The 14,785-nt window shown below is 42.2% G+C and overlaps 1 protein-coding gene and 1 pseudogene across 1 annotated transcript in view; both read left to right on the forward strand.

Annotated features, from left to right (window-relative positions):
- The window catches only part of GLYR1 (glyoxylate reductase 1 homolog), a 34,553-nt gene that overhangs the window by 3,917 nt on the left and 15,851 nt on the right, over positions 1–14,785 (forward strand). Inside the window, exons 2-5 of the mRNA XM_023521212.1 lie at positions 186–304; positions 8,105–8,243; positions 8,791–9,033; positions 14,163–14,249. Coding sequence (XP_023376980.1) covers positions 186–304; positions 8,105–8,243; positions 8,791–9,033; positions 14,163–14,249 — 588 coding nt within the window. The remainder of the gene's footprint in view (positions 1–185; positions 305–8,104; positions 8,244–8,790; positions 9,034–14,162; positions 14,250–14,785) is intronic.
- On the forward strand, positions 1,745–1,859 carry LOC111730082 (annotated as a pseudogene).

The following is a 14,785-nucleotide window of genomic DNA, read 5'->3' on the forward strand; positions in this document are numbered from 1 at the left end:
TTGCAGTAAAAGGAATATTATATCTACTGAAAGCTGTATTACATATTAGATGTAAGGATCTTCTAAATAGCTGTACATCTCCACACATCTCAGTAAAAAAGTGCCAAATTTGGACATAAACTCGGCCCTGGGGTTTTCTTTCTAAAAACATTCCTTTTGTTTTCATTTTTTTCTTACCAACTTAGAGCTGTGGAAAAAAATTTTTTTTCCTTTTTATCCCCCAGATTGTTAATCCGCCCAAGGACTTGAAGAAACCTCGTGGAAAGAAATGCTTCTTTGTGAAGTTTTTTGGAACAGAGGATCAGTGAGTAATGCTCACCGAGAGTCTCCCTTCGTTCAGGCGTTGCGTTGGGTCTGAGCTGCTGAGAATATTCTAGGGATCCTAATTCAGTCGTATTACAGTCTATAAGAAAGGCATATCATTCTGGCTTCATACCTAAATAAAAGATGCTATTCTTACAGAAATTGTCCTGAGGCTAATTACAATGTCAGGTAAGAACTAGGGCTCACCACCTTATAAGTATAATAATCACATAGAGTTTCTCACATCTCTTTACCCAATTCCATAAGCAATTCCTTTTATAAGGGCCACATTTGATTCTCATTTAATGGCTGTTAATCATTGTAGCTCAAGGGTGAGGTACAAAGTAAAAACTAAAATTTTATCTTAAAGTAATTGTTCTATCTGTTTTTGTAAAATTGAATGACTCGCTCTAGCATTATAACAGTAAAGCTTTTTAACCAGACCCGTCCTAGAGTTGACGTCAGAACCGTTAATTTGAGATTCTTTGATAGGCCATAAAAGAAATCGCAGAGAGGGGAAAAATGTGTATTTGCTTGAGTTTCTGGTGATTTGTTTAGCTTTCTCATCACTACATCAAGTTAATTGCCTAGGTCTAGCCAGATGGGTTGATTGCTTGCCATCTTCCCGGAATTCAGGTGACAAAAACATATTTCAGATGGGATTAAGTGTGGAGTAAGCGATGCGGGTAATTATTAAAGGGCTCTAGAACAATAAAAGATCAGTGGAGACAGCCAGTTCAAAGGCTGGTATAAGTGATGGAATTTGAATCAAACTCTGGAGATGGATAGAATTTGGATAGGCAGGAACAGTAAGGGCATTCCAGGCAGTGGGGATACTATAAACTGCTGGGCATTGAGTTGGATATGTGGACAGAGAGAGGCTGCCTTCCTGGGGTAAAGAACTTGTACTTGAGAATAACAGGCAATATGGTCGGCTCAGCATCTTTTTTAGCTAACCAAGTTGGAAACAAAAATGGGAATCATAGAAAGTGGAGATTTAATCAAATTACAGCAGGCCTGAAACCATTGTGTTCTTATGATAATTTTTTGAAAGTGTTGGAAGGTTAGAAAAATAAACTCTGGTCTCTATATGAAAAATATAGGTAGGACACCAAAAACTGGAGTTGACTGAATTTCAGAACTCAACCAGGCAACCAGGTGAAGCCAAGTGAAGAAGATGCACTTACTGAACACAAATAAGCTGGTGGTGGTGGTGGTGTGATTTCTAACTAAAATTTTTGAGGGAATTACTAAGCAAGTAGATGCAGGGCAACTGCTAGGTGTAATATCTTTAAGTCTTTTAAACTTCCTTGATAGAGTTCCACATAAAAAGCATTTAAAAATTAAGTTGCTGGACATGGTTCCATAGTGTAGCAGTTAGTACGTCTGCTTTACACGCAGAATGTCCTGGGTTTGCGCCCCAGTGGAGCCATGATCCATGGTCTATGGCCATGCCACCCTGAACAAGCCGATGTCTGATCTCAGAAGCTAAGCAGGGTTGGGCCTGGTTAGTACTTGGATGGGAGACCACCTAGGAAGACCAGGTGCTGTATGCATAAATAATAATAAATTTTTTAAAAAACTATGTTGCCACAGGACTAACCATGTTATCTTTGTGGTTAGGCAGTTGACTCAGTGAAAGAAAGTAAAGGGTAAGGATCTACAGCCCTTCTCTGAAGAGAGAAAGGTTTTTTGTGGCTATTGTTAAGGCAGATTTTATTTAGTATCTTTATATTACGTAAAGGTGAAATCTCCAGATTGTTGGGTATCAGTGAATTACTTTGGGGAAGGAGCTCTGGATTTGTTACCAACCTAACATGCATTCAGGTACCAGTTCCACCTGCTCTCTGGGCAAGCTTTGTCACCTTTCTAGGACTCTGCATCCTTGTCCACATGTGGGAATAATACTCCGACCTTGTAGTTATGAAGAAATAGCATCATTTATTCATAGTGTGGTTTGGTGTACAGTAGATATTCAACAAACATCAGGTTAGAGTATGGATCTGTTACAAGAGAAAAAAAGCTAGTAAGAAGCAGGTTGCTTTCAGTAAGGAAAATATGATAGAGACAGATACTGGCTCTGCCCATGAGAATCTGTGTTTGAAAAGAAAGCCACTTGAGAGTTGGAGATTCCTAAGAGCGTTAGCCAGTTCTGCTCTTTTGATTAAAAGGGCTTTGAACACAAAACTACATTGTTCTACCTTCTTTTCTTATTTTTACATCGTTCCACTTTTATGTGAAAACTGTACCGTGCCTCTCCAGGAGTACTGTGTGTAGTTCAGTCCGTGCTCCCGAAGGGATCTGGTAGAACTAGTCAAGACTGGGAAAGGGGCCCAAGTCAGACAAAAGATTAGAACTCTTTAATGTGAAAAAGAAAAAAGAACATAATCAGAATTGATGAAATAATGACTGGCTTTAGGAGATAAACACGGACTTGTTCATAAATTCGCAGACATTTCAACAAGGGACACTCTGAGTAGAATAAATGTTGTGTGACTATGTTTATTACATATATAAAGAGTACAGTATGAAACATGTTTAAGAGGTAGTTTAGACAGGAAATTCAAGTGGACTTTTTAGGGATGAGAACTACTTTGTGAAAGGCAAAGCCATAAGTGTCTACAAAAGAAACGATTCTATCTCACCTTTAATGTTTGATGTCAGGGAGAGGGGCATATACCCCTGCCACTTCTTGAGGTAGAAGCACCTCTGGTGACTGGGCCCTGACCTGGATGGGCAGGGTCTGACCCAATGCGGCTGTTCCTGTGTCCCTGAGGAACATAGGAATCAGTCAGAGATGTTCAGTTTCAAACCTGACATACTGCTTATGTAGAAAAAATATATAGATAGAATGTTTTTTATATTAGCAAGAGTCTTTATTAGAGTAACAAGGGTCATCCTTAAAGTAAATGGTGATTTCAGTCTTTTAGAAACTAATTTTCCTCTTCCTTCCTCTGCCAAAACATCTAACATTGTGTTGACAATCCGCTGTTAGGAAGACAGGACTGAACATCTCTGACTGATTCCTATGTTCCTCAGGGATACAGGAACAGCCGCATTGGGTCAGACCCTGCCCATCCAGGTGAGGGAAAGGAGTAAAATGTCTGGATTCAACTCTCTGAGCTTGGATAGACTCAACGGGAATTGCCCACAGTTTCCTATTTCATGAAAATACAGAGGGAAACATAACTTCAGCATAACTTTGCCAACTCCACCAGGTGACCACAACCAAAGATCATGTCTCGAGTACATGAGAGCCCACCTTGGGGTGGCTGCCCATCAAAGTAGAAAATGAGCTCGGAGTTTAAAAGTTTGGTCAAGGCCCATGGCTGGCAGAATGGAGGGCGTTCCTTTAGTTTGCAGGTGCTCAAAAACCACCAGAAACAAACCAGTTTAAAGAACACTGTGGGCAAACCAGTGGTAGATATAGAAAGTGAGAGGCAGGAGATGTGTGGATTTTAAGTCATGAAGTGTCAGCCTGAGGTATTTTTACGTCAAGCCAAATAGAAGGTGGGACAGGCTGAGCGTGAGGTGTCTGAGTGAGAACTAAAGTAATTCTAGAAAAATCTGTGGCTTAAAATTAGAAGCATAGCAGTTTGGAACCATCTGAGCATCCTTTTTTCTTTTCACCTGGCATCTGATTGACCCACTTTTCCCTCATCCGACACCGTGTAATAGTTGGAGAATCGAGCCAAGTGTATAGTGAGGGCCACTGCTCTGGGTATTCGGAATGAGCCAGCAGCGTCCTTCTGCCAGGGCTGGACAATAGCTATCCTAGAGAGCACTGAGTAGATTCTCCTCTCCCTGCACCAGCAGTGGCTCTCATCCCTTGGTGGCTGAGGCAGTGAACTCCAGGAGCAGGTGTCATACACCAGGATTATAGAAACTGGGACAAAAAGAAGCGGCTGGCCACATTGTTGTAGGCAGCACAGCTTGAAAGCCTTATCCAGCATTTGGGAATGTTTTCAAGTTTTGAAAACGGAATCTTCTATATCTTATCTGCAAGTCTTTGTTGATGTCTGTATGATAATCATTGCCTGAAATTAACAGAAATTCTTCTTTTCTTTGTGGTTTCTTGGTTCTGTTTTTGATTTGTGGTTTTTTGGGTGTCTTGATTCCTGAATGGCTTAGACTTGAACTTGTTACACTTCACTAATACTCAGCCACTTTCATTGGTTTGGGGTGGGAAAGCTTAGAAATTCTTTACTTGGTACTATTCACCAACTCCAGCTGGAAAAGCAAATCCGTATCTTCTGACCCCATTCTTGCCCTCACCTTTGGACTATGCTCACTCTCTCTGCCACCCAGGTCATCGTATCAATGTGAAGTCCAAGACACATATATGAGGGTATTTGAGATTGTTTATAGATTGACATCTCTAATATGTTTATATGATATGGTTTCAATTTAGGGGAAAGCAGGTCAGAATTATGGAAATTTTTTAAATGAGGTTTTAAAATTCATTTTGAGGGGAGTGTATAATATGAGGGTAGCTAAGTAGAAGGTTTATGTTTGCAAAGGAAATGAATTTATAGGCGGTATAGCAGAATACCAGAGTAAATTTGCTGCTCTTGGTGCAGCACTTACTTACAGGTATATTGTCAGATAAATTGTCAGCCAAGCAGTATCTACCGACCTGAGCAAACCTTACAAACAAGGAAGTAATGGGGGAAACCACCTGAGCAGTCAGAATAGCCTTGTTCTACTGCAGAGGCCTTTATTATTGATTGATTCAGCCTTTTTTTTAAAAAAAAGATAATACACGTTTATCAAATCAGGCTATATATCATCAAAGGGTTCCATTTATTCCTGTCCCTCAGCCACCCAGTTCCAGCCCATGGTTATCTAATTATGTTAGTTTCTTACGGCATGGCCCTCAGATATTGTGTGCATAAGCAAGAAGTTACATGTTCCTTTTTTTTCCTTTTTACACACACTGCCCTGCATCTTGCCTGTTCCACTTAGCCAAATATCTTAAGGGGACCTTCTATTTCATACTTTGTAATGACCTCGCTGATTGCCAGTTTCCTTGTTTTCAGGTGTTTACATCTACAAACAATATGTAATTTCTTGTACATAAAAGCAAAGGCATATACTTTAGACACAACTTGACTAACCTTGATTTTTCTGACTTCCCAGCCTACAGCACATTGGATAGAAAAGGTCCAGCTCCATCTAGGCATTGGAGGAATAATGTGAGGGAAATCACAAGTTATAGCTTGCCTCAAGGAAAGAAACAGCAGTCACTTAAAAAAAAACACACACACACAAACAACAGCAACAACCACAAAAAGCCACTAAAGCCTTACAACATTTAACCCAGAGTCCCCCTGAATGTGCCCTGAAGGCATCTTTCTCCATGATTATTTATTGAGCACCAGTTGCATGCCAGACTCCCTAAAGGGCCTCAGTGGATAGGAGAGTGGTGCATTATTGAAGCTCCAGCTGAATAGCTTGCTTACTTTAAGGAGACAGCAGGTTTTGCAATGCTATAGCCTTTAGAGAAAAAATTCTATTCAGACTGCCAAAAGGATTTCAGTTTGGCTTGCTTTCAAGAGGTAATCCTGCTAAGGCTCTAGTGGGCTGGCTTTTTATTTACTGTTTTCCTAATGTGAGGAATGCTTCTCCAACAATGGGTTGAGTCGTTTGTTTGTTTGTTTCAATTTATTTTTATTATGATGACTGGTTAATGAAATCCAGTAAGTTTCTGGTGTACAATTCAATAGTAAGGCATATATATATAGAGAGAGAGAGAGTGTCGGTTAAGTCTTAAGTAAATTAACGTTTCTCACATTTATCCTCTTGAAGTCTTATTTATGCTGTCCATTTAGCAAGCCATTTCCACTTTTCAAAGATGGTCATGGAGGAAAATTTCATTTTAGTATTTCAAATGCCAGTCTTCAGGATGAATGGAATTTTGACTACTGTTCTACTGGTGGAAATCAGTAAAATGCTTCAGTGAAAACATAGGTGTAAGTTTATTGGTGCTTCCTCCACAGATGTCCTTACCTTTCCTCTTACTCTGAATCGGAGGTTAATGTGGAGAGGACAGAAGCAGGGATTAAGATTCTTAGAGTATGTTGTCCCATCTCAGGACTCCATAAAAACCACCCCATTGGTCTTATACTAGAACTTGTGCAGGTCTCACCTTCTGACCCGAAGCTCCAAAAAGGAAGAGGCCCATCTTGAGGGCTGTGGCCCTTTAAGCTTCGTTACCAATACTCATGTCATAGCCAAGCTGCCAATTGGTATGACAGTTTAACTTGCTTTTCAGGGTGTGTCAGACTTTGTATCTGATTGCTCTGGTGGTCTGTCCTTAGAAACACTATAAATGCAAGGAGAGGCAAGAGAGTCAGTTTAGTGGTATACTCGCTAGACAATGCAGGGTCAAAATTTAATTCCATTTTGCCTCCCCGTGGATTAGATCCATTGGCTCTATTGAGTCAGATTTCAAACTTTAAGATGGTAACCAATGTCACCATATTAAAAAGAAAAAAAAGATGAATTGCTCTCAAGAAAGGTACCTGCTTACCTCATCTGGTGGGAGCTCTGTGCAGTGAGACCAGTGTCTTAGTCCGCATTCGTTGTTCCATTTTCTCTAGTCTTGTTCGCCCATAAATAACATGCCTAGTTCTGGTTTGCTGTTGCATTTGCAGGCCGATGGTCCCATGGCTGTTGTGTTTATACAGATCCATCAGCACAACCATTAGCACAACACTCAAAGCACAGGTGTCTGTTAGTGGATTGGTAGCACTATTTTTATGTACAGATGTAAGCACTTTTACTATTATTAGTGAATATTCTCTAGCTTTCTCTAAAGGAGAGAAGAACCCTAAGTTATTGTGGTAGACTAGTTTCTATATCCTTAATCTGACCCACTTTTTCTGAAGGGTGTACTATGAAACCTGTGAGTGTTCCAGGGTAAAACATATAATTTAACTGTTACCTTGCCAAACCTGTAAAATTCTCTCCTTTATACTAGGAAACTGAATGTCATTTAGGGAAACCACAGAAAGCCAGCTAAGGAAGATTTGTTCGGATTAGTATAGTCAGCCAGATATTCCAGAATTGACAACTGATGGCTTTTTTTCATTTTCATGTGTTAATGCACTGATGGTAGAAATTAAAAATTATCAGAAGAATGTGTTTTTGTACATTTAATCACAAGCAGAATCTTGTTTTTAAAGGCCTTCCTTTGTGACTGCTGCCCTCATTCCAAACCGTGTGTCACATGTTTTGTGTGGTCTAGTAGCCATGGATACAATCATTTATGAACAAATATAGGCTCCGTAGCTGCAAATATCTGTAAGAGCAGCAGATTTTAGGTGGTAATTTCTTTAGCATCCTTGATTCTCTGTTGATGGACAGGTCATCAGTCTGGCTCAGAATGTTACTGGGTGGTGATACTTCCAGGTGCCCTGATTCCCTGGGATTCATGTACGGCCGTCTGTACTGTGTGGTGAGAATGGAAGAGCATCTCCAAGTTTTCTCTGCCCTGAGCAAATGTCAGGGTGTGTGTGGTTTGGTGTAGAAGGATGGTGAACAAGAGTGGAAATAACCTGAAACATAGAGATTTCATTTCAAGGATGTTCTGATTTTGTTGTTGTTCTGCTTGACTTGTTCCAAGAAAACATACTTTTAGGCTCTAGAGTTTGACAGCATGTTTTGAAAAATGGCAGGCCTGTTTCAAAGTCCAGTTAAAGCAAATGGATATTTGCATTGCATTCTGCTAAGGTAAGGTCTTTGATACTTCCTGGCATAGGCAGTGTAGTTCAAACCTTTTCTGTGTGTTTTTTGCTAGTGCCTGGATCAAAGTGGAACAGCTAAAGCCATATCATGCACATAAGGAGGAAATGATAAAGATTAACAAGGGAAAGCGATTCCAGCAAGCTGTGGATGCCGTGGAAGAATTCCTCAGGAGAGCCAAAGGGAAAGACCAGGTGAGAGACTCCATGATTCTCAATTTATGCCAATGCAGACTGGTTATTTTTATGTAGTAACTAACAGATTAAATTTCATTCAAACCTGAAACTCTATTCTTATGAAATGCCAGTGGAGGGAGAGCTACTTCAGTTCTAAGGTATCAGCGTTTTGCTAATCAGCTTGAAACTCTATGCATGTGGCTGACCTTTCTAGAATAGACGGTTACTCTTAGGAAAGTCACTTGGACTCAGGAGAAGTTCTGAGTACAGCACAGGATGTCTCTCCCTTTTATAGTGCAGAGATTAGGAGCATAGCCTCTAGGATATATCCACTGCCTGGGTATAAATCCCACTTAGCTTTGGGACAGTGGGCAAGTGATTTAATTTTCTTTTAAATCTGCTTCCCCAAATGTAAGTGGGGATGACAGCAGAGCCTGTTTCATAGGGCCATTGTACAGGTAATGCATGTAAAGTGTTTATCACAGGGTGTAGCTCATGTAAATGGTGGTGGCGATGGTTGAAGAAGCTGTTGTGGTCGTTATCATTATTATTATTAAACTTTCAGACATCATCCCACAGTTCTGCTGATGACAAGAATCGACGTAATTCCAGTGAGGAGAGAAGTAGGCCAAACTCAGGTGATGAGAAGCGCAAACTTAGCCTGTCTGAAGGGAAGGTGAAGAAGAATATGGGAGAAGGAAAGAAGAGGGTGTCTTCAGGCTCTTCAGAGAGAGGCTCCAAGTCCCCTCTGAAAAGAGCTCAAGAGCAGAGTCCCCGGAAGCGGGGTCGGCCCCCAAAGGATGAGAAGGTTTGTTTTATCTCTGCTGCTTCTGGGATTAGTGACACTTCCTTTTGAATATGGCATGGTTGAGCTCTACAATATGCTGCAGTTCACTGAGTAGACGTAGAGTCCCGTGCTAAGTCCTGCTCTAAAGAATCTTGCAGATCAGGGAGGGACACGGCCTGGTGCATGAGTGTGAAATAGAAATACAAGGCAGCAAAGGAGCATGCATTCAACTTGATGGTCCGGTTAGGAGAACAGTCCACCTGAGCAGCATGCAAGGGCTGGCATTGGAAGGGACTTAGCAAGAAAAGAGAGAAAGCCTTCCAGAGATGAAAGGCACAGCCCACATGGGGCTGGATATTCTCAGTCCAGGGAGAGGACAGGAAGGAGAGCAAAAAGATGAAAGGTTGTCATTGGATTGTGGAGAGCCTTGAGATCTACTTAAGCAGTGTTGTACCACCCTGGAGTCAGTAGGGCGTTGTGAAGGCATTTGATCTGTGTGTGGAGAGGTGGTATTATATTCCAAGTTGCATGTTAGCAATCATTGTAGAACAGAGAAGAAAGGCTCAAGGCCAGTTAGAAGGCTAAGCCCAGGTGTGTGTTCATAAGGAGCAATTCTAAGGAGGTAGTAGCAGGTATTGAAAGGAACTGTGTAAGAGGCAGTTTAGAGGAAGAGTTCATAAGATTTGGCAACTGGGTATATAGGAGAAAAGGGAAAGGGAGGTGATTTCAAGTTTGCGCCTGGGGAAATGGTGATACTGAAGAGCAAAGGAGTCAGGAGAGGAGCTGGCTTAATGGGCAAGAGCACCAGTGTTCTGTTCTGAGTGTGATGCATTTGGGATGATGCCTAGACCACCAGGGAGGCTTGGAGTAATAGGTTGGAGATGTACATGTGGGAGGCAAATATGTAGGAAGTATGTTGGATCCGTGAGACTGGATCCAACTGGGGTTTGTTTGGGGAAAGTAAGGAGGAAGAAGAGTGAATGGCAGAAGTCGGCTTTGCAGAGAGAGTGCCTGTAATTTAGGGTGGGTGGAGTCAGAAGAGCCAACAAAATGAAATAAAATGGCAATAACATACCTCTCTTCTTCCTGAAAAGATTTGTGTTGAGTTTCATAGGTCAAGGGAGGAGAATTTGAGACGAAGGAAGCAGTCTGTCTAGCACAGGGGAGATTGTGAGAGAGAGGATCAAGGGGGTAGAAGCCAGATGGCTGGCAGAGAGAATTGGGTGATGAGGCCTTGATGAAACACTAGCCATCAGATCAAGACTTGTAAATTCAGACACCAGCCAAACCAGACAGGTAGTAGAAGCAAGTGGAGCCAACTGATGTAAGAAGAAATGGCTCAAGCAGGGGAGTCCTCGGCCCTGCCCTGCCTCCATGCTGAGAGCATTCGGGGAGGCAGCAGCTGGCAGTCTGAGGAGGTCATGCTCTGTCCATGGAGTTCCAGTCAACTTTTGCCAGATGGTCTGATTTTTCTTAAGATAAGCTGGAAATAAAGATTTTTATGTGAAATGTTCCAATTTTAAATGCTAGAAGCTAACTCAAGATTTTAAACCACTTTTAGGCCAAAAGAAACATCTCTGGGCTAGATTCAGCCTGTGGGCTGCCACTGCGAGACCTTTGCGTTAGGGAAGGTTCTTCATGCTGTTGAATGACCTAAGACTAAGAGTAGATGAGAGTAGCTGTAGCGGTGGGGACAGACAGTCCCAGGTGACCGTGAACACGGGGAACCGCCAGCCAAAGGTGGAGAAGGTTTAGAAAACTGCTACAGTGTGAAGAACTTTTAGGGGGTATGATCTGATTTGATCCAGTTGACTTTATTTCCAGGAATCCAGAGGAATTTAGGTGGTCAGGTTTTATACTATCTCCAAGTTCACGTTGTCTGGTGTCTTAAGCCATTATCTCGCCAACTTCTTAGCTGGCCCTGGAGAAAAACCATTTCTTTTGGGTAAAGAGAAGTAATAAAGGATAGATTAGGTGTTTGACTCCTGACTCCATGATTTACTGTAGCTGTATGACTTTGGCCAACTACCTCCTTTGTCTTGGTTTCCTCATCTGATTGTTGGGAATAATATACCTACCTCTTAGGTTTTTTGTGAAAAATGACTAACAAAAGCGAATCACCTAGAGCAGTGCCTGCAACACATTACGCATTCAATGATTGTCTTACCTTTGTTATTTTCCGGCAGTAGCCTGTGTGGAGTGAGGGCAGTGTTTTAGTGCAGCCCCAGGGGCTGCTGCTAGAATTACTGCTAGGGACTCTTCACAAGCTCCCAGTAAAAAGCAGTTTGCTCTTTGGTCTGAATTTATTAATTGGGGGTGAGGGGTGGGGTAGTAACATTTCTGTTGCTGTTCTCAGAGCCAGGTCTCCATCCAGGAGCTCTACCTGCTATTGACCTTACAAGGTCTCCTTTCTACAAGGTCTCCATGCTTGGTCCAACCTCCAGTGGAGGATTTGTCAGCAGGAGAGGAAAGAGGTTGGCTAGTGGTACAGGGGAGATACAGCGGTTTCAGTTCAGATCATTGGTCTTAATTAAATCACCTTCAGGGATGCAGGGAATCTGCTTGGGCTTGAAATTTTGGTACGTCTTATGATCAGGTACATCCTATGGTCTAAAAAGAGTATGTGTGTTGCTGTAGTGATTGTCACTTGGCTGGGAGCTCCTGTCTTAAACAGAGCTGTAGCCTAGGCTGATAACTGGGCAGAGTCCCAGATGATTGCCATTCTGGGCCATAATCCCCTGTCCTGTGAGGATTAACAGAAAAGGCTGACCTTGATGGTAGAGGTGTCGATTACGCACAGGCCAGCAGAGGCTGGGTTCGTGTCTAGACTTTCGTATGAGAGCCTTGCTAAAAAGTACACTGCCACCCTCTCTCTGGGGCTCTTATTTCCAACTTCTGAGCTGAGAACTACAACTCTGGGCACAAAGCACTCGGACAGAGTAGAACTGTCAGTCCTGTGGCTCTCCTAAAATCCCAGACTAGGGCAGAGAGCACTGATTTGGGAGTCAAGGCCTTTAGTACTAGATGGAGCGCTAAGTTCTCCACCTTATCATTCTGTCACTAAAGTCTTAGGCAAGTCTCTAGAGCTGTGCTACTCCTAGTTACAGGTGACCTTTTACATTTAAATGAAATGCAACTTAAAATTTAATTTCTCACTCAAACTAGCTTACATAATAAGTACTCCATGGTGACATGTGACTAGTGGCAACAATATTAGTATAGATATAAAGCATGTCCATCATGGCAGAAAATTCTTTAGGGCAGTACTGTACTTTTTTCCCCCAAAACCTCTTTATTCAACAGATGTTTATTGAGCGTGTCTACCACAGACCAGATATCTAGAGATAAAGCAGCATGAAAGGTAGACAAGGCCCCTGTTGTGTTCATTTCTCCAATAAATGCTAAACACCTATCCTGTGCCAGGAATGTTTCCTAGCATGGAATATAGAGTAAATTTACTGATAATAACATAGACCCTGAAACCAAATTCCCTGGCTTTAAATTTCATCTTCCACACTCATTATTAGCTCTGTGACCTTAGGCAAGGCTCTTAAGCCCTCTGTGCCTCAGTTTTCTCTTTTGTAAAATGGAGATGATAATAGTCTTATTTCATGAGGTTGCAAGCATTATGCAAGAATATACATATAAAATAGCAATTACACTAATGTCTGCTCATGACAAGCCCTGTAAAAGCATTTGCTGTCATTGCATCACATTCCAATGGGGGCAAGATACAGAGAGGTCAGGGAAAGCACTCTGACAAGGTGACATTTCAACGGAGACCTAAAATGAGTATGTGAACCAATTAGATAACTGTTGGAAGAGCGTTCCCAGCAGTCAAAAGCACTGAAGCAGTTGCATGTTTGGTGTGTTTGTGGAATGGTGGCAGAGGGCCGGGGGCTGGTGGGCTGGAGAGTGGTGAAGGGAGAGAAAGTAGCAGGACATGGTGTCAGAGATTATCCCGGAATGGAGGTTGCAGCACACGTAGGGCCCTGTAGGCCACGATAATAAAGCCTCCAGCCTGGCTGTGTGAGACAGGAAGCCAGTTTTAGGCAGAGAAGTGATGTGCTTCACTCTAGTTGTTGTGTACAGATTAGACCATAGGAGTCCAGAACTGAAGCAGGAAGATTCCTTTTGTTACAGTCCAAGTGACAGGCGGTGGAGGCCTAAGTTTGAGTATTAGTAGCAGGGATGGCCAGAAGAAGGGGTTGCAGATTCCCAATTGTAAAGCCATAATTATTGCCAACATGTTAGAGGAGGGAGGAGGATAGAATTAAGAAGGACTTCAAGGATCTCAGCCTGGTAGAATGGAGTTTTCTGAGATTGGAAAAAATGTGGAAGAAACCATTTGGGCAGGGAAATCAAGAGTTCAGTGGAGCATGTCAAGATTCTCATTAGATATCCAGGTAGAAATGTCAGGAGGGCCACCATGGAAGCAAATTGAGAAAGGGAGTAGGATGTAAAGTCAGTGGTGGAGGGGACGAGAGCAGACCAGTTAGTTGTAAAGCTGAAACAGTGCCCCTTTGCCCCAGACAGGTGTGAGCCAGGCCGTTGGTAAAGAGGAGCAGCCCTTTTCTGCTGGGTCTTCCTTGCATCAGACTAGGGAGGGAGCAGGGTTCTTGGCTTCTGATCTCCCTGAGTTCTTCTAATTCTGGCTTTGTCACTTAGTACCTGAAAAATGTTGGGCAGATTTCCTCATGGGCACCATGTGGCTTTCTTAGTTTTTCCGGAGATCTGGTGGATTCCTTCTGAAGCCAGTACTATTTTCTTTATGTTCATTATTTGCCATAAAGAATTTTCTTGTGACCTGCTGACAACCCTACAGATCGTAGTTGGGCTTTACAGTTATCTCCATCCTTGTGAAATTTAGGCACAGGGACATATTTTGTTATTTCAATAACAGAAAAAAGGCTCACTCTGCATTGATGAGAACTTGCTCTGCTTCTTCTGATAGACGGTCATTAGAATCAGGGCTGGGGACTTGAGCTTGAACTGACACTAAGACCATGGAGCTGGCTAGGGGTTTAGTTTGGGCAGAATGTGATTAAAGGAAGCAGAGCAGTGAATAAGTGCTCCCCGATTTGAGGCAGGAAGATATCTGCTACTGAGTTGGCCGTAATATCTTGATGATTGGTCTTTTCTGTCTATAGGATCTCACCATTCCTGAGTCTAGTACTGTGAAGGGAATGATGGCCGGACCTATGGCTGCGTTTAAATGGCAGCCAACTGTGAGCGAGGTAAGGAGCTCTCTCTCGAGCCAGGATAAGGCCAGCCTCAGAGCTGGTTTCCCAGCCTGTGATGCACTTTTCCTTTTCCCCTTCTCCCTCTTCTTGTGTATGAGGCTTTTTTCTTTAATTGCCAAACGTTACAGAGAAGTATGAGGTAGAGTGCAAGTCTCCACCCTTGAGGGTGCTCACTGTTAAGTTCGATACAGCTTATTTTAGCCCCTTTGGTCCACCTACTCAGCCCTTTTGGTCCACCTACTCATTTATATACTCATGTGTAGTTTATGTTATTGGGAGTAGAGTTATTTTCCGTAAAAGTGGGATCATGCCACAAATTTTTTTCACTTGATGCTTTATAAACACCCTTACACTGTCTGTATATAATACATTAATATTTTGTAGCCACACATTATTCTATTGTTGGTATAGATACACCTTTTCTTTGTTACTGGGCCTAATTGTGAAAAGCCCTTGAAAGTCCTTCAATCATTGGCACTTATTAATATCTATCCTCAATGAGACAAGGCACTCAAGGATCTGACACCAGA

The sequence above is a fragment of the Pteropus vampyrus genome, unplaced genomic scaffold (assembly GCF_000151845.1).
Source record: "Pteropus vampyrus isolate Shadow unplaced genomic scaffold, Pvam_2.0 Scaffold300, whole genome shotgun sequence".
Taxonomy (NCBI): domain Eukaryota; kingdom Metazoa; phylum Chordata; class Mammalia; order Chiroptera; family Pteropodidae; genus Pteropus; species Pteropus vampyrus.